This window comes from Ruditapes philippinarum, unplaced genomic scaffold, assembly GCF_026571515.1.
Source record: "Ruditapes philippinarum isolate M1 unplaced genomic scaffold, ASM2657151v2 ctg1470_1_1_1_1, whole genome shotgun sequence".
Taxonomy (NCBI): Eukaryota; Metazoa; Mollusca; class Bivalvia; order Venerida; family Veneridae; genus Ruditapes; species Ruditapes philippinarum.
The window spans coordinates 131,071-151,865 of record NW_026860050.1 but is presented as its reverse complement, the minus strand read 5'-3'; the positions used below and the strand labels follow the sequence as shown (position 1 = coordinate 151,865).

Genomic DNA, 20,795 nt, shown 5'->3' with positions numbered 1-20,795 from the left:
AATATTAGACAAAACATGTATAAAACTTCTCGAATTTGTTAAATTGCAAGGAAAAAGATACTCTTGTTAAACTTTGTAAATTTAGTAAGATTGCTTTTAATCGTAGAAATAAACAAATGAGTCAAGATATATAATCATTATCATCCTCTTAATAACTCATTGGTTAATATAACATTTGTTTTGTTTAATATAGATTGTGTGACTATAATTGTGTTGTGTAAATATGTTATTTATGTGCACGATGTACGAGTGAAATAAATGTTCTGTTCTGTTCTATAAAATATTCGTTCAATAAACAATCATTACCATAAGCTTTATTACGCTTCAGTGCTTTAACAGCCGATAAAATTTCAGAACAAGTAATCAGTAAAAAATTCATTAGTAATTGTAAAATCATCATTTTCACAAAATTCCTCAGCTTCAGCATTGTAACACTGAAAAAAGTCATTGCTTAAATTAGAAAAATATTCTCTAAATTTTTCTAAATGTATTTTATTATCAACCTTTCCCGTTTTTTTTTTACATATTTCCAAAAATCTTTCGGCTTATTCTTTTTCAAATTTTCTATTTCTTGCATTTTCTTTCTATAGAACATACTTTTCTTCTTTGTAATAACAGATTTATAAGCAGATTTATGATTACACAAAATTACTCTATTTTCATCCGTTTTACAACAGTTAAATGATTTTAAGGATTCTAAATATACGTTTCGTGCATCAATGCAATCTTTACCAAACCATTCTGAGTGCTTCATGTATTTTTCTGCATCATAGTTATGAACATTTCTAAATTGCAAATTACATGTATATGAAAAAAGAGGATCTGCAACACTCCGCATTGTATCTGTAAATTTATTTAAGGCGTCATTAACAGACTGTTTACTCTTACAATCTAATGTATTAACAATAGTATTTAAAACGGGTAAATTAGCAAAGAAGTTGTTACAAAACCTTATTTAACAAAACACACACACACGCATGCACGCACACATTTACCTTTCATTTATTATGTGTATTAAAATCATATTTAAATGTATTTTAAATTTTCACTATTTAAAATAATACAATATTTAAAAATTTCACAATGTTAAGAATAAGTTTATTGCTTGAACATTAAATGATTAAAAAACTATTATTGTATCCACATACTGCCAGTTTTCAATCACAACCACTTTTCAATCATCCCTAGAAATTCTTTATTTTTGTAAATTTTGACCTTATTTGTCATGTAACCAAACTGTAAGCACATCTTGTATTTGCCTGGACTACATTTATCAGCAGCAATGTCAGTTATGGAGATAAAAAAGAAAATACCAGTATTTTAGTTCAAAATATGTAAAATGTGTGTTTTCCACTAATCCTTTATTTACCCAGTTACAAATCGCAATAATTTTCTAAAAATAATTGATTTACAGACTCAGTTTTTTGTCAGTCTGCAGAAATGGATATTAAGTTTGACAACTGTTTCAATATCATTAATTCATAATGTATACTACACTTCAAAAGCTATAATTTTAATATGTACATATTTTACCATACAATTCTTAATTGGATAGTAATACGTCAGTAAAGTAACAGTCACTTAACCAAGGAAAAACATTCTATCTGATAACTTTTCAGTATGCTTTCGCTAAAATGGGGTCATATAGACCCTTAGATCCTAAAACTTTCACAAGAACATGCTTTTTCTGTTATGCAAATTGAGATGTACATCCATACCCCAATTTTGACAGCTTTACTACTGCAAATAGACATCAAAATTGAAAAATGGCATTATAAATAGGTTAAAATTGTTTATTACCATTATCTGAAGTTGAGTTAGTCAAAATTTCTTCAAAATACATAGCTGGTGATATTTTAACATTGTATGACATTTTTTTATGTGGTACAGTATATATTTTGTTAACTGATTGAAAAGTGGTTGTGAAATTTTGAAAAACAGGAAAATGGGTCAGTAATGATTTGTCCTCGATTCATAATAATAACTCAGGTAAAATTTTAAAAAGTTGTTGCATTTATTAGCTTAAATGATAATATTAGCAGAATTGTAAGATTTATTTTACATATATAATTTCACGGTCAGTTATTGAAGAAAAATCTGTTAGCTAATCGGAAAGTGGCAGTACAGGGATATATAAATGTAATAAAAAAAGTTGTCTCAGTGAATTCTACTAAATTACAAAATGTGTGTAATTGGTAATCGACAATGATTATTTAAGAAAAAAAATATTTAAAGGAAATATTATCAAAGGTTTCAAACAAATCTCCTTTCAGTCATTCGGTCATCTGTTATTTATTTGAAGACAGTCAAACCCTGTAAACCTAGCCTTAATAATTTGTTTAAAATCATCACGTATAAAAATTTTCCCTTGAACCGCTTTTTGTTTATATTTGACAGTCGTATTTAAAAAAAATGTTTTGGATCAAATACACAGCTTTCATGGGCAAAAAATCGATTGATAAAACAATAATGAGTCGCATCACGACAAAACCAACATAGTGCGTTTGCGACCAGCATGGATCCAGACCAGCCTGCGCATCCGCGTTATGTTGGTTTTGTCATGACGTGGCTCAATTCATGAAATATGTCAAAGTAGAATAATCATTTATGAATATCAAGTACTTAAAGCAAACAAAATCAACAACATTTGTGATATCTGGAATTTTAAACTGTATATTGTAAATTCAAGTTATCATAATATATATTTTACAAATTACCGGTATACGCAATTCATGTAAATGTGTAAATGTTACATCAATTCAACATAGTTTCAAGTGTTGTAAAATTAATTTTACTTTACAAAAAATGAAAAGCGTTGCAACGGTTTTCACTTAAATATCGCTAAGAATAGCATAGACATACGAGTTTCAATTTATTTCTGAGTATATTTCTTGATTATCATTTGCATGTCTGTTTTTATAACCCCTTGCTGATTTATATAAGAAATTCAAATTTTATGTTATAACCTTTTTGGACCTCGGTGGAGTTGCTTTAGGCAAACTAATGTAAATGTGAGGATAACCTGAAATGATTCGTGCACAATAAAACACCATAATTACATACTGTCTATATGAACTTTTTATACAAATTTACTAAATGTCTATGTATCATCAGTTCAAAAATAACATTAAGTTTAATTATGCAATTAGTTCACAGGAACATTGTGAAAAGTGACATTATTGCATTACAACAATTTATGATATATGATTCGATGTTTCAAATTATATATATTTATTTTTAATCTCAAAACCAAAGAACTACTTTGTGTCGTCGACTGTTGTGTAAGTGGCACCCTCGCTTTCTAATGTGTCGTCTGTTTGTGTTGATTTATTTGTGGCTTCCACTAGGAATTTAAGAAAGTTCACATTCAAATCCAGCGCGGATGATAACTGCTTTGTAAATCGACCTTTTCCGAATCCTTGGCCGTTGAGACTAGAGAATGTGTTATTCTGATCGCCAGTTTCCTTTGCCTTTCTGACAGCTATAAACTAGAGATAATTTAATATTTTGTATATTATTGTCTTATTGTAATAGAAATATATGTAGGTATCAAAATAGCTTCACGGTGCGAAAATCATAGTGCGCGAAACAACTTTAAATAGAGGTAAAATTCTTAAATGTATATCCGTGATTGTATAAATAAAAGAAAATTTATACCTAATCCTCCTTCTTCTTCTTCATTATAATTACGTAATAAATTTGCTATAAAACCGTTTAACTTTAAATTCAGTTGCATTTCAAAATAACATAACCTATAATTGCAGTGTTAAACTAATAAGCAATGTAAAATAGAGAAAAACAGAATCCCTAAAGAAAGTCCAACACAACAAAATTGAAAATGTTGCAGGCTCTGTTTGATTGAGCTTGTTCATGGACGGTACTGGAAAGTGCAAGTTACCGTCCACGCCCCCTAGCACCGGCTTAAGCAGAATTCAACATTTAACACAAAAATGGTGAAATTTTGAATTTAGAAACATCCATCCGCAGATGTATTCATACGGCGGTTATCATGGAACCTTCAATGTCACACAGTAGTGCCATTCCATGAAAAGCGGCGTATGGTCCCCAAGTAAAAGAATGCTTTTGCCCTAAACGAGAAAACAATGGGCGGAACTAAATAAAATGGAATTTTGAAAGGTGATCAGAGGTTATGAAGCCTGCATATCACAGATAAGACGTCAAAAGACAGATTTAAAAAGCAGACAACATATCCTAAGGGTGATTATACAGTATTCAAGTAGGAATACTGGAACCACCCAAGTTGAAAATGGCCAAATAGAAGAAATTAAAAGTACCACATAACATGTATACACATCAAAAATGTCGTGCTGAACGATCTTCAAGGATCGAAAATATAACATTATAAGTTTACAATTGTATAGCTTTTCCTGTAGAAAGAGTAGTTACTTGAAGAAATTATTCTTATAGCAGTACAATAAGCGTGTTTTCTCCATTGAAAATACAAATTTCTTTTTCAAATAATTTAGGTTATTTTTCAAGAACAATGTTTATTTTTTACTCTTTTATTTGTTAATCACACATATTTTTGTATGTATATTCGTAGCATGTAATAACCCTTTTATATCGGACTTAAACATACCTTTGGAACAAAAATGATAAGAAGAGTAATTGAAGCAAACACTTGGAGTTGGAGAAATTGAAACACTAGAGACATATCAGGCCCGATAACTGTTATGAGCAGACGACTGAAAGGAAAATATACAAAAGTGATTATCATAACAGAGGTGCTGCAGCATCAACCACATGGCTTAGACTTTCACAGACGGATTACCATAGCCAAATAAGTTAATCAACATCGAAACTTCCTACTTTCATCTAGAAACAGATCAACCGGCGCAAAATTGTTAAATCTAAAAATGCAATTTACCAGACGCCTAATATCAAAAGTATAATTATGTAAAATGCAGATGTTAAAATAAGTTTTTAAACGTAAATATGATATGAATAGTGTAAAGGAATTTATTTAAGTTTATTTATTATTTAAAAAACAGTTCAATGTTGATTTATTACTATTTTTCCAATAGAAATTGTTTAAAATTGAAGTAGAATTTTAGTATTAATATGCAGGGATTTTGACAAGTTTAAAATGTTTGAACATGAAAATGATATAAACTTACGACATGAATGTCATGAAAATTCCAAGAATTATTGCGTTGTATATCGCATACGTCATGAATTTGTCATTGAACTGTGATGGTACTTTTCTTGTTGTGAAGCAAAGGTACACGCCATACAATAGGAGCAGTATTTCAGCTAAAAGATAAGTTGAGAGACAAATGTTTTCAGCAATTTAAAGCAAACAAATCATATAAAATTTCGGTGTTTAAAATCATTTTATTTTTTTTGTCAACTTGATAAAACGGAACAAATACCGCAAACTATTCAGCAGAACATTCAGAGAAACCAACTTTGAAACCAAGTATGTTCAAATGGGAATTAAGCATTACATCAAAATAATATAGAATTAGCATACACATAACCTACCATCAACACTGTTTTGTTTTATACACTAAATGAAATAGAGAGTGCATTTATGTAAAATAGTTTTTAATCCTGTAAATCAATTGCTAAAATACACTTGTTAATCTAAATATGTTTAATTTGATCAAACATATTATCATTATTCTACAACCATTTTGTATTGTGGAGTATTCTAGTTCTTATATCTTTTATACGTAAATAGCCAAATTATATGTGATAATTGTTACATATTCTTAAAAAAAATACAAAAAGAAATCCAACAAAAAAGAAGAAAGTACAAAAATTGAAATAAAGTTCCCTATCGGGCATTGAACCGACTAAATTTACAGAAAACACATTTCTTTTAGAAAGGAGATCCTGCATTAGGTTTAAATGACCACATAAAATATATAATTAGTTTTTACCTGAAATAACGGCGTATTCCATTGGTCCATAGTTGCAAATATAAAAGAGAAGATCATCGGATGTCTTAATTTTTTGAATTACTGGTGGTTTACCTACAGTCCATGCGGCAAGAACTATAACAACAAAACCCATCATAAGACCTAGCCGTTGATAAAGAGCCTTATCTGGAAGGTACACTCTCTTCCCAGCACCCACAGTAAATATTGCAGAAATTCTGTAATACATCATATACTTAACCTAGCAGTTAAAATGTAAGTTGTTACGATGTAAGGCAAGGTTAATGCCCATCTGGAATCGGTTCGAAATTATTTAATATTTCTTGCTAATCAAGAAAAAATACAAGAGCAAATACACATATCTGTATTGAACAGAACTTACTCAGCTTTATTAAATGTTCGTCAGGATTTATAGAAAGTTTTTAATCTCCTAAGCCCTTAAGTATTTTATCCAAGTAATAGAAAGAGCATCGAAACACGAGGCTATCTGATCTGTACGAGGGGGCGTGGGCTACGCCGAGTATAAATCAGATTACCGAGTGTTTTGATGTTCTTTCTCTTTTGTATTATAGTCAAAAATAAAATGTGAAACCCCAATGTACAATATGAAACCCCAGAAAAAAGTAACCAAGGAACGAGCATCTGAATATGATATTTCTATCGCTTTCAGTTTCTCCGTCGTCACAATATGTAAACCCCAGACAAAATGAACCAATCAATGGGCATGCTCTGCAGTGCGGGTAACTAATACCTGCACTCCAGTTAACGCACGGTGCATGTATATTTATACGATTTAACTCTGGCACATTTTCAACAGAAAGGTCTCCAAACTATGATACAAAGTACCGTTATACAATATTGAAATCAACGGTCAACAAGTGAAGTGTAACGACACGAATATGAAGGACGGGGCGATTTGTACAGCCGCAAAAAAAAAACTGTTCTGGGGAAAAAGGAAGATCGATAGCAAAAAAAAAAAAAAAAAAAAAAAAGAGAAGCAAATGTAATGTATTTTAAATAGCAAACTCGGTTTGATTGAAGCTGTTTATTTGGATTATGCAATATTGCATCCTAGCACCGGCTAGCGGCATTCAATCCAAAACTATTTGAATTTATGATTCCGAAGACATGAACAATTTATACAAGTGTATTTTAAAGAGTCAGATCATTTAAATTTGTGATTCCCTTTGAAGTTTTGATGCATTTTTGTTCAAACTCTTTAAAATATAAAAAAATAAAATGAGCTGCGTCACGACAAAACAAACATAGTGCGTTTGTGGCCAGCATGGATCCAGACCAGCCTGCTGTTCGCTATCAGTTTCTCTACATGTAATAGGGTTGGTAAGCGAACAGCATGGATCCTGATCAGACTGCGCGGGTGCGCAGGCTGGTCTGGATCCATGCTGGTCGCAAACCCATGATGTTGGTTTTGTCATGGCACGGCTTAAATGCTTGCTTTTTATAAGCATTCGTTATATAACTGATTCTTAGATTCAAATAAGGACACTTAAATTAACATGAATACAGAAAAACGGCAAATTATCAAAGCTTTCATCAACAGCTTATTGCTTATAAACTTTCATTAATTCAAAATGATTTTTGCCCATCAATGAACGCATTAAAGCATTAATTTGCTAATTTAATATAGAAAACATTTCAGGAAATATTCCCGTATTGAATCTGGTCATTAATGAAATAATGAATGATTCCCACAAGGTTTTATGGTGACAGGTAGATAACAACCCCGACGGAGTTTGCTCACATTTACTAATGGATTCCCAGTCGTGAATATTTTTCCTATGCAATGTATAATTTTGTTCTTGTTATAATGTTATACATGCATGCTTATGGATTCTTTTCTTTCTTTTTTTCTACTCGTTTGCAATGTTGACTGCAAAATTTTGTGTGTATGGATGAATGCTGATTAAAGTATAGATGAAGTTTCCGGAAATTTTTTTGTATAATTTTAAACATTACGAAAAAAACCCTAAAAACGTATAACTCTTTATACAATTCGACACATAAAGGAAAGTTACATCAGAACATTTTCAGATTTATGCTGCTTATTTTTCAAAGTATCATAAATTAATAACACTTATAAGTAAACATTGTGTGAAGTGTAATTTGGCTATCCAAGAGAATATATAAATAGAAATCGACCTTACTTTGTTAGTAATAGGATCAAGGTATTCTAAGATAATTCGAACATATATTGGATAGATATACGCAAATAGTCTAACTGACTCAAAGTTCCTAATTTTAATTCAATTGAGATTTATAGTAAATATGTTATTTTAACATGAGTCTATCTAGTGTTATTAGAGCACGATAATCCATTCAAGATGAATTGGGATAATATTAATAACTCTATTTTTAAATAGTATAGTAATATTCCATATTGTTACTCACATTCAATATTTCAGGACATTTTACCAAAGAGCCCGATCTTGTTTATAATTAAATTCCTAATGTTAGGAAAAGGCCCTTTAAAATATTTTGATGCTTTCCGGGTTACCTGATCACTTTTCGCATTGAATTGCGTTTATTTATATATGTATTAAATGTTTGCAAATTGTGTTTGTGGCAAAATTTTGCAATAAAATGTAGCCGCGGCCATGAACAACATCCAACATGAGTTTCGTTCGTCTACTTAGTTATAAGGGTTTGTAAGCGAGTAGCACGGATCCTGATATTCAGACTGCGCGGATGCGCATACTGGTCTGGATTTATGCTGGTCGCAAAAGCACTATGTTGGTTTTGTCGTGACGCGGCTAAAATATATTTAACTAAATAGTATAAAAAAATTGCCTGAATAAATACCTCCATGTCTTTACAACCAGAGATCCATACAGAATAAAGAAACCGATATGCTGCGGCCAGATGCGTATTGTGCATACCAAAACAGTTGATGTGAAATAAGTTGTAAAAAACTGAAATTAAAAAGCAAATATCACCGTGTATTTAAGCAATTAATTGAAAAAAATATCGATAAATCCACTTTGGAACCGCACCCAGGTCTGTACCGGCGACCTGAAAATATTTTTGGTGAAATTTTTATATGGGCCCAATCTGATTGAAAGGCTAACAAACTGACTACTAAGCTTAAGTAGTTCCCTCTTTTAAATTTGTATGTTTTTGTTTTTAATATATTTATAAATGTAAATGAAAAGATATACCTGTGAACAAACCAAAATACCACCAACGCACATTAGTTCGAGAAACATAGGACTTGCAGATTTGATTACCTGAAATCAATGAATTCCTTTTAAGAAATATGCATTAAAGAGAAATAAAAAGAAATAATTGGATTTCAAATGTTAAAAGAAACTTTAAAAAAATGCAATTTTTAATATTCTAATGGCACAGTAATAAACAGGGAAAGAACATCAAAAATCAAAGTTGCCAACAGTTAACAGAAAAATACGAAATGCATTAGATCATTTCTAGTTATATTTTTGAAATAAAAGTTAATTATAGACAGCTCTTAGATTACATTACATAAAATACTCCCATAGAAATGTTAAAAACCTATTACAAAACACTTTGAAGAATTATTTTATTATGCATATTTTCTTTTTTTTTAAAAAGTTTTGATAATGTATTGTGTGATTTTTTTTGGTATACTTATTACTGGGGAAAGTATGGTTACTGAAATTAAATAAAAGATGCCAAATGAAAAGACTTGCTCGACTATTTTTAAAGCAAACGGGCATACCTAAGAAAAAAGTTGTGGTTATGATTATTGATCACATCAAGAATTGTATGTCCAAATCTTATAAATCATATAACGTGCAAATTCATTAAAGGGGAAATAAGATACAAACAGAAATGTGTCAAAAGTTGTTGCTAAACAGATAAAATTCATGTAACATTTTACATTAAAGTTCAAAAAGGGTTACAACATTGCACCAGAGTAAACTACCATTTCATGTGTGATATCGATGATGAAAGGGAAGAAATATTTAAATTAAATGAAGAATGAAGAAAACCCCTAGACAGTTAAATTAGTAAAGAAAATAGAGTGAGCAAACACTGTATCAATTTTGTTATTCTCATTAGTAATAAAAAAGATTAAAATGAAATCACATTTTCTTGTGACATGTAAAGTTCAAAGAAAATGTATCGTTAAGCACATGTTATGCGAGTGATAATAAATATAATAAATTTATGTATATCCCTTGGGTAGAAAGTTAAAATGAAAAACTTAAGATGAAAAGAATAAATGAAGATGAGGAGAATAATTCTAAGAATATAGGAGCCTTTTGATATTTGTTGTTGATGATGATATTGTATTTAATCCCTTAACAAACTTTCAAGTAGAAATCTGAACGCTAAAGCAGTTACCGTGTTGAGCTTAAAATGGAAGACCTCTTGTGTCGAAACATATCTATGTAATAAAAGTTTAATGTACACTAAGTTTTAATATATTTTCTTTGTAGAATAAGTCTTGTTCCAACGTGCAATATTATTATACTGAATGCGCTACTGCATCAACTTAACATACTACATTTTATATTTAGCAGATGTTTCACATGTCATAAAAAAGTACATAAATGGCAAAACGTTACATACACATTTCTTGAATGAAAAGATGGTATGAATTTCTAAAACATTCGTTATATAACAGTTACCTTGTAGAGGTTAAGGTCGTTGACTTCAACCCACTTGCCCCTCACCGCTGTGGGTTCGAATCCCGACAGGGACTTTGAATACTTTCATGTGAGGAATCTATCCAGCTAGCTTACGAAACGTCGGTGGTTCTACTCAGGTGCCATTTCGTGTCTGAAATAATGTACGGAAGGGCACCTGAGGTCTTCCTCCACCAGTAAAGCTGGAACGTCGCCATATGACCTGTGTCGATGTGACGTAAAACCCAATCAAACAAACAAATAAAGTTACCTTGTTATCTTTGTAAAAGTAAGTTACAATCGCAACGGACACGATACCGATTACAGTTAACGATGTACAAGCTAAAAGAATGATTTTCAGATGAATTTCATATTCTTGCACACATGGAGAACTGTCAACACACGTGTCACATCCAGTTGCGCACGCAGCGCACTGGAACATTCCCGATTTGACTTCTCCAAACCTTCGGACATAATCATCTAATTCTGTTCCAGAGTACGCTTTAGTTTCATTTGTTTTCCGAGGAAAATAATATCCATCGTTACAATGGCAATTGTAAGCACCTGTCACAAAACCTTGCCCATTTATAGCGACACACTAAAAATAGAAAAGAAGATATAGACAATGAAAGTTTGAAATATTTTGGAAGTTACGCAAACTTACTAAGAAAGCTAATTCATACCTTAACCAATGAAACGGTTTCTTTAAGCGGTCAAATTTTTAAAAGGGTTAACATTTTATATAAATATTTATACAACAGAAACAAAACTATTCATACAAAATGAAATATGCATTTTTCTAGCGTTTTTGTATTGTGATATTGTAAATTATTGTCATTTTAGCTATAATATAGTGATTTGTATCTAGATATTTGTTTACATTTCTTTACACCAAATTGCCTGTCAGACCTCAGTAGAATTCCTTTAATCTCATTAGTATAATTAATTCACAATTAGACAAATAACATTTACTTTGAAAAAAGAAACTTTAAATTTATTTGTCAAAGGTTATCTCAATTTTTATGTAAATACAAGTAATGTATTAAAAGCAATTTAAAAAATGAAATATCAATATAGAGATAAGATATTCAAATTAACAGTCACTTAATTGTGTTAACATAATGGTGTTGTTGCTGCTTTTCTTATCCAGATCATAAACTCTATGAATTTTAAGAGCCCGTATTTATGCTTGAGACGGTGCTAGGGGGCGTGGACGGTAACTTTCCAGTATCGTCCATGAACAGGCTCAATAAAACCGAGCCTGCAGCATTTTCAATTTTGTCGTTCTTAAGGGATTTCGTTTTCTTTATTTTGTATTTTCTTATGTTTTCTTAAATCAAATATATACAATATTAAATCAATGTTATTTCCTATATTAACAAAGTAAATCAAAAATGTTAATTTAAATGTTACTGTTGTTTTTGTCATTTTAAACGAGGTTTTGACATATGTGTATGAAAATTTACAGTGGTTGTAGGCTGACATCTGTGTGTTGATCGAAATACATCAAGGCCAGAAGATACGGCACCTTCTTCAACATCACATTGGTTAATGTCAATGTGCGTCAATTCAATGTCTATAGATGCTATCCCTCTATACAACAAAAAACAAATATAAATTGCATACAAGTTTGATTTAAATACATTTGTGTTTTAATGAATAAAAATCGTTCTTTTATAACCTGTTGTACAGGTCCTTATCGACATTCTAATATAGTAAAAAAATGAATTTTTGAAACATTTGTATATACATTTGAGTACTAGATTTTAATACGCTTAATATTGTTTTTCATTTCACTATTTTAAACAATGATGAACTGAATGAAAATAAACTAACTGAAACACAACAGAACCGTTATGTTCTTTTAGAAGAGGAGCTACGTATGTCACCATCCAGACGTTACCACCACCACAATCAAAATATGGTACAGTCCAGTAGCCATCTGTTGTTTTTGCCACTGGATAAGAGACTGCACGTTCTGGACGAAGATGGTCGTCTCCTTCTCTGTTAAAAATCAGAAAGGAAACTTGCAATGTGATTATTTAAACAACTTAAATTCAAGTTGTCCATCTCACTTTTACTTGATAAGTATTATATACTGTATATAAACGTCCAGGAAAAAATATGATTCAAAACCTTAATATTTAGTTTTCAGGGCAGAAAATTTCACACATATTACGTGATCATTTCTTTATTTCTGGTGAGGACTTGTTTACCATTCGATGCAAATCTAACTCAACATAGCGAATTGAAACAGCGTATTTAGAATTGTTATCAAAGAGCACATAGAAGTACGCTTAGATGCGTAAGGTGACAAAAACGTAGTTTCTCTATACTTGTGAAGCGTTTCTATATATCAGTAATGGTTGGTAGCTTCTTGGGTAATCTTGAGCAGAAAAAGGTTTAGCAGAAAAAAACATTTATAAGATTATAAAATGCAAACGCATTATAATGTCGTATCAAAGATGTTTTACATTTTAAGAATTGAATTCATTTTGTCAAAATTTACTATTTTATCTTTCAGATAATTGCTTTTTCTCAAGTGTTTATATCCATTCCACTAGTCTACATAAAATGCACTCTTTGTATTATTCATCTCATATTTTATATGTTGCACTAAAACATTATTACTTAACACAATATCCGTTTAATTTTATAGATTTTCATAGATTATTTCACTAAAAAAATTCTAACAGTACCTATACATAACCACATCTTTAACTATAGGAACGTTATCAAAATTCTTCGCTTTGATCTCCGTCCACCAGGGTGTATACGTGTCTTGGTAGTCATAGTTAATGGCTATATCATGCGCTCTAACAGTTCCATTTTTCTTGTACGCATAGGGACAAAAACTGTCGTACTTACTGTCAAATGGAAACAGACGCTTCATAAATATAAGAATAAAATTTCTTACTTTAAATAAATTTCTCAAGCGCTCAGTCCATACAAGGCATTGTGTTGCATTATATATGCCTTTTTATTTCAGATTATCAAATAAATAAAAAAAATCCTAAAAGGGTCAAGTGTTAGGTTACTCATCAATTAGAATCTAAATTAGTGAAGTCAAAGACATATTTCATGGCCTACAAGTACATAACAATAACAATTGATAGAGGTGAATATGAAAGCTTCGATAGATACCACAGATACTTTAGGAAATGACAGAAACAATTGAATGTAATAAAGGTTGATTTGATCTAGCAAATGGTTAAAAAGGCACGAAATGACCTGAGATTTTTATGTTTGCTGTTTTTATGTTTGCTTTTACATAATTATGTTTTTCGTTTCACGTTATTCAAAACAAGTCTTTAACCTGTAAACACCCTTTTCTAGTCCAATACCCGAGCCATATATCACTGTATCCCCGTGTACATTGTTTCGTACGAGAAGAAAGAACAGTTCGTCGTCGATGTAATCGAGCGTCCCATTGTTGATGGCAATAACCTTGGACAGTAAATTTGCTGTTCTGTAAAATAAGAGAATCTTTTATGATGACAATATTTAAGAAATAAAAGAAGCTTAAGCGGAGACCGTGAATGAAAAATCCCCATGACATTTCTAGTGTGAGAGAGGAGACAAGGAGAATGTAATGAAGTAACGAAACCCATGCATTTTAATTTTTTTAGCGGATGTGTTGAATGTCAATTGTTATGGTTTATTATATGTGTTTCAGCATGTAAGCAACAAGATAATCATATCTAACGTCAGTTATTGAATTCCCCTATGTCCGCGCTTGAAGCATAATTTTAAAACTTCGACCACATGTGGTGCAAGTTAATTGTAGTATGTGATTTATCAGTAGTCATTTCTAACGAGAATTATTGATGACTTCTCTTACGCGCTTGCATAATGTAATGAAATCTACACTGCCTTCGGCAGATACATTATTTATTTAAAAAATCGTTTGACAATCAGGATGCTTAACTAATACTGTATAAACTATGGGCATTACCGTTATTTTGAAATGGTATCAAAATTTGTTATAGTTCCATGAAATTGCTTATAGTTGTTTGATCGGTTTTAATCTGCCATCTTTTGTTGCAATACTGAAATCACTATTAAAAGAAGCAATAATATACTCTAATGAACATTGCCATACTGTAAAAGGCGTTTACCCACTAGAACGTGTCCAGCAGTGTACATGAGGACATTTTGGGCCTCAATAGCTAAGCATTTGTCTAAAATAATATTCAGTTCATTTAAAGATAAAGAATGGATTAAAATAAAGTAAGGTTTAGAAAATTTCTGACAATCATATCAGTGAGTAAAGTGTAGGTAATACAGTCCGCTTAACATGGTTTAGAACAATTTCATCATCAAACAAAGACTTAAAGGCTATAATTTGTTGCAATGTTATCGGTTTAAAAAAGGTAACATACGACTGTAATAAACAAAGGTGTCAAATAGATTAATTCTCCGCTGAATGCTACTATTCATTTTCCGCGAGCATGTTAGAATAGAAATCATTGTTCAGTAACATCATATTATAATGCACGATTTATCGCTCAGTTGCTTCATATTTGATCGTTCAATACTGTGAAATTAGATAGCATTACTGCGCATCTAAGTCAAAACCACGCAATATTGAGTGAAAACGTACTCCAAAGTTGTATTTTATTACATCTAAAACCTAAATGTAACACATATTTAAATGTCTTCAAATATCATTGCTTCTTTGCCCTAAAGCATTTTTACACTTAAATTGAGACTTTCATGCATAAACCATTATTGATTGTTGAACTGTAAACCGTTTCAGGTTAAGGAAACTAATCAAAATTATCAAGATCTTTAATCTGATCTGATAATGAACCAGTCAGCAAAGTTGAATAAACTATGATTAATAATTATCGATTATTCATGGTGCAACACTTTCGTAGTTAATCTTTTAATTTGAAAACTGCTCGCAACACAAATGATGTAGAAGAGAACGTTTACTAGTCACTGTTATACAGATTCATCTCTATGCTATTTTTTTTTCTAACGCAGATTGACGTTACACCCGTATTAACGTCACAGGTAATAAACAGCATGAAAACATCTACTTTTTAACGTGGTGTGATATGTCAGATATGTTTAAACGTTAATCCACCCAATTTATTTATTTATTTAGTACTGAATTTTGATAGAATTACCTAACAGCTGGGTCTGTGTATTGATTCCAGACTGTGACGTCAAATTGTAAAGGAAGAACTTCCCCAGTTCCGGCTCCACATGTCTCTTCCCGTATCTGGTTCACATACTCCAAGGCTTGGTTAACAGTTTGAAGCTCAACCGCTGTAACTATACATTGTTTTCATAATTAGAACACAATGCGACATCATTTCGCACGTCGCATTAAATTGATAATAATTGGCATCAGTACATGATAAAATGACACAAGTTCAGTAGAAATTGAACTAAGCATGAATGTTCATTAGAGATTCTAGATGAAATATAATCATAATTTAATTAGTTTGCATGATTTGAATCTGGGTCAATTTCATAATTAGAATATTCGGTACCTTGTGACATTTAATTTGCACGCAAAAATAATTAGTACGTAACAATTTTAAATATTAAATTAAAAGAACCAATTAATAAAAAACAAAACAGGAGATCGACATCGTTACGTCGGTGCTTCTTCCACACGAACGATTAGTGACTGCCATATTTGATTAAATATATTGATGAGAGACGTCATGTTAGTGCATTAATGAACACTCAGTCTAAACAGTATGACGTCAGTGTTCTAATTTACTTCTTACCTTACAAGAAACTATATTTTAGTGAAATTGAATTATTTTCATTCCAGTGACAGTATTTTGAAATACTTGTCACAGGTTGAAATTAAGTATTAACAGTAGTTGTGTCTTTCCATAATATCTTTTACAAAGGCGTATTATTTTGTCAAATATGTTAAGAAATGTTTATATGTTGCTATCGAGAGAGAAGCAATTGTTTGGTTTCAAGTTGCTTTAAAGTGATTATTGCTCAGCAAGCTCACGGATAATTAGCGATGGGATTAACCCCTCGGGAAAACTCACCCTCTATACACTTCTCAGCCGTTCAATAACTATTGATTACGAGTTTTTGTCGAAATTATTAAGATACTTGGTTTAAAAAAAAAAAAAATAAAAGGAAGGCCCAATTTAATTTAAAAAAATTTTTAATTTTTTGGTTTTTTTTTCCCAACATTTCCTTTTTGGTTTTATTTATAAACCCCATTTTTTAAAATAATGTTCTTTTTAATAAACAGTTAGGATATTATACATTTAAATAAACTATATTTTCATTAATATTTTCATTAATAGTCAAACAAAAATTCTGGAAAAGGTTAGATCCTTCGGAAGCAATAAAAATAACAGTATTATATAAAAATGTCAGACTCGGTTTTATTTAGTCTATTCATGACAGATATTATAAAAGTGTAGCATCCTTCAAGCCCCCTAGCACCGACTTGAGCGGTACTCAATCTTCAACACTTAATGTGCTGAAACTAATAACAACACCACGTTCTTTGACTTAAGAACGTAAAATATAATATAAACAATATTGCATACTTGTATGGGACAACTGTATTTTATAAAATGAAGGATATACAGTACACTTTATTGCATAGCAATAATTTGGATTTTAAAATCTACACAATCATTGTCTCTCGATATTAAACTTATTATGTTTAAAGAATGATTTCACAGACTCGCTATACGTATGACGTTTTCTCTGAAAGGTTTATTTTAAGTTATATGGTGTAACAACTCATAGAACCTACTTAATGTAAATTATATTGCGTTAGTTACGGTTGCTGTTTTACGCTATATCATATTTTATAACATAATGATTATTGCATAATAAGTTGGACTTATTTTCGTGTCTTCGTGTTTTCGACAATTTCGAATCTTTTGTGGCGAAAAAGCAAAAATACGGCATGGCGTAAATCAGCCATTATAGTTAATGACTTTTATTAGAATGAAACAGATATATAGTTTGGTACATATGCTAAGCAAGACATGCCTTTGATCATTGTTGAAACAATCTTTTATCAATATTTAAGTATTCAACATGTAAAATTGTTTAATGTAATGTGCCTTTTTCATGTTCGTTTTATATACTCAGACAGGTTGAAAAAAAAAAACTAAATTGAATGCAATTAATAAAATCATGTCACCATTGATGTTTGATCTTTATCACATCATCTATTTATAATAATGTTAATATTTCCAGGAATAAGAGTAAAATATGAAATCATATCGCGTGCTACATGGGGGAAATCGGATTGATTATCAGTAATACGTGCTTTGATTTGCATTTGATGCTTCTATCATTAATATTGTATTACAAAATGAGTTCATCTGTTTCACTAATAAAGAACTCATCTAAAGGTATATGAAATTTTAGTGAAACATTCAAGATTTTAACTGCATATTAATATTTAAAACATTGATATAAAACCTTTTTTATGATGTTAATTACGTGCTTTTCAGTAGACATTGATATTGTATTTAGATTATTTCACAGTGAAATTATGAAATATAATTTTTACAATAGCCATGCGGATAAAAAGCATATATCCTAAGTAAATAGAAATATCTTTTTGTCTTGAGTAAAATATTACTGATAATGAGAAGAGCATAAAAAATTGCACCTACCAATCTCAAAATGAAACAAAATTAATACAATATTACAAAACTATTTTTCAATATGAATATTGAATCTATAAGAAAGAACATGATTATCCTTATCAATAAGGTTACAAAAAGGCTAAGCGAAACGCATCATGGCAAATGTAAAAGAAATAATGAAAAGAAAAAAAAAGGCAGTATATGATACAAAATTCATATAGGAATATAAACTGATAATTCTGTTTACATGCTGAAAAATATAAGTGTATAGTTAGCATTCAATCAATCATAAAGTAAATTGTGGTTTAAATATGCATGAATATGGATATGTACTTATATATTCTACGCCCTCGTGACATAATTCCTAGCATACGAACTCTAAACACATAGTAAACAGTGATTTTATTTAGCGACAATATCCATGATATCACTGTTTGGGATATACTTTTTCTTAATTTAAACACGCTTCACTCTCTTCCCATATCAAATAGATCATAGCAATCAAGTAGATTATTACACGATATGCACAGCATAAAAAAGAATGCATATACATAATATGACGTCAAATATGACGTCAATAAACCAAATGACTTTAGGTAAATTACTTCTACGCTCAATGTAGTTCGCCACATTTTTATCAATCATTAGAAAAAATGTTGTTTTTTCTTCTTGCATTGTGTGATAGATTCTAATAATGCACGGTTTTTCGTTTAAATGCTTCGTAGTTAATCACGAAGGCCTTATATACTGATAGGCCTTCGTGATTATACATTTGAACTCGGACCGTTCATTTGTCTACAATAATGCGCTTAAAATTTCCTAATTATAAACCTTTTGCTTAACTCTCAAAAATACCCACATGTATGTTTACTACATGTAGTTCTTAATAAAAAGTTTACAATGTAGTTAAAATATTTAACCAGAAAAAAATTAAATCTGGTGTTTGTTTGGCAACAATTTTTTTTTATGTTAAATTACATGCTTTGAGTAACTTTTGAGACGTTCATACCAAATAAGTTTACGTCAAATATATTTTGTTCAATTTCTTTTTGCAACGTTTACTTTTGAAATTTGGCAAAGCCGGTGCAGTACTCGGTGCAATGGGGGAAAGGTATCTAACCACTATCGTTTATAAACAGGTTCAATCAAATCTCAAGCCTTCAACATTTTCAAATTTGCCGCTTGGACGTTCATCGAAATTGTGAATTCCGTTTAATTTTTTGTTGCTTTTTTTCCATTTTTCTATTTTAAGTTTTCATTTTACATGTATATTCGCATACAGGTTTCTTTTGATTAGATCGACTTGTCTGTTTTAATTATATAGAGAATACATGGTTGATGTCGGAATGGAGAAGGTTTATCCGGTGAGTGAGAAAGTGTATCTTGGCGAGCTTTAGCGAGCAGCGAAACGGATCACCCTTCTCCATCTCGACAACAATCATGTATTGGATTTATCCTGTTTTTGTTTAGTTTCATAATGTTATTAGATTATGTAACTTTCTCCCCCGACAGAACAGCGACAGTTTGTTTTGCTGCTAACCATGTGACGTTATCATAGGCTTACAATGTGACGTACAATGACTGAAGATAGATTAATAATATCTGTTAGTATAAATGTATTAGATCTACTTATGTTTACCTTTAATTGGTGATAATTAAATATATATATAAATAAATAAATAAAGCAAAAACAATCATTGTTACTTGCCTCAATAATGAGTCTCTAGAGGTTAGTAAAAATATCATTTCAGAAAGGTTTAGATATTCAATGCAGGTGACTGGAATTAATGAACTTGAATGACAATATAATGACATGCGAGGGAAACGCTTATATTGGAAAAGCCTAACTAGTATCTAATAAATTTGTTGCCGGGTCGAGCTTCATTAGAACAGATTAATACACAGCAGAGTAGAACCGCAAAAAGAATATTGGCCCCGAGAGCATTTTTCATTTCAGGGCCGATCATCACCTTCTGGCCCATCTATGACGTGTATAAATGTCTATAATACACTTGATAGATCTAAAAGTAGCATTTCTTTAAATAAATACTTTGATATTTCTTTCGTCTCTATAGATTTCAACTTCTACAGAATAACTTCCCTTATGTGTATACAAAGAATCCAGGAAGAAAGAAAACTTTGGAGTAGCACCCTTGAAGAAAGATGGGATAACCTTCAGTGGAAGTAAACAGAAAGCTGACATACTAAATGACCAATTCACCTCTGTCTTCACTAAAGAAGATGACTCAAACCGCCACAACTACCAAAACGCCATATTCCAGATATGAGCTACATTACTGTGAAAGAGAAGGGTGTCCTCAAGCTTCTTCTTGGACTTAAGCCACGCAAAGCTGCAGGCCCAGATAAAGTACACACCAGGCTCCCCAAACTCCAAGGAACTGGCCCAAAGCATGACCAAGAAAGGAAACAGATCTACACAATCCAACTACAGACCTATCTCTCTCACATCAATCTCTTGTAAGATCCTCAACATATCATTTTTAGTAACATCATGGCTCAACAACAACATACTGTCTGACTCCCAGCATGGCTTCCGACGTCGTCGCTCTTGTGAATCACAGCTACTCACCACAGGGAACAACCTTGACAAAGGATTTGACAAGAATGAGCAAATCGACACTATCCTGCTCGATTTTAGC

At 31.1% G+C, this 20,795-nt stretch overlaps 1 protein-coding gene across 1 annotated transcript; it reads right to left on the bottom strand.

The window, feature by feature from the left end:
* Window positions 1–2,565: 2,565 nt before the first annotated feature.
* LOC132758725 (probable G-protein coupled receptor CG31760) lies at window positions 2,566–20,548 on the bottom strand. The gene is made up of 12 exons (XM_060750427.1): window positions 20,434–20,548; window positions 15,667–15,814; window positions 13,848–14,000; window positions 13,231–13,398; window positions 12,368–12,535; window positions 11,998–12,124; window positions 10,803–11,129; window positions 8,724–8,833; window positions 5,907–6,121; window positions 5,139–5,274; window positions 4,601–4,706; window positions 2,566–3,488 (listed from the first exon to the last, which is right to left on the bottom strand). The coding sequence occupies exons 1-12, from the start codon at window positions 20,546–20,548 to the stop codon at window positions 3,258–3,260; spliced, it is 2,004 nt and encodes a 667-aa protein (XP_060606410.1). The 3' UTR covers window positions 2,566–3,257.
* Between the last annotated feature and the right edge of the window lie 247 nt (window positions 20,549–20,795).

Bases quoted from the DNA above. Each gene is read 5' to 3' on its own strand.
- LOC132758725 (XM_060750427.1), bottom strand. From the start codon at position 20,548: ATGCTTTGGGCCAGTTCCTTGGAGTTTGGGGAGCCTGGTGTGTACTTT. The intron at 11,130-11,997 runs GTAAATTTTCAT...TTCTATTTTTAG, and splicing joins GATGTCAGCCTACAACCACT to TGTGTCGCTATAAATGGGCA. The intron at 3,489-4,600 runs GTATGTTTAAGT...AATTATCTCTAG, and splicing joins TTATCATTTTTGTTCCAAAG to TTTATAGCTGTCAGAAAGGC.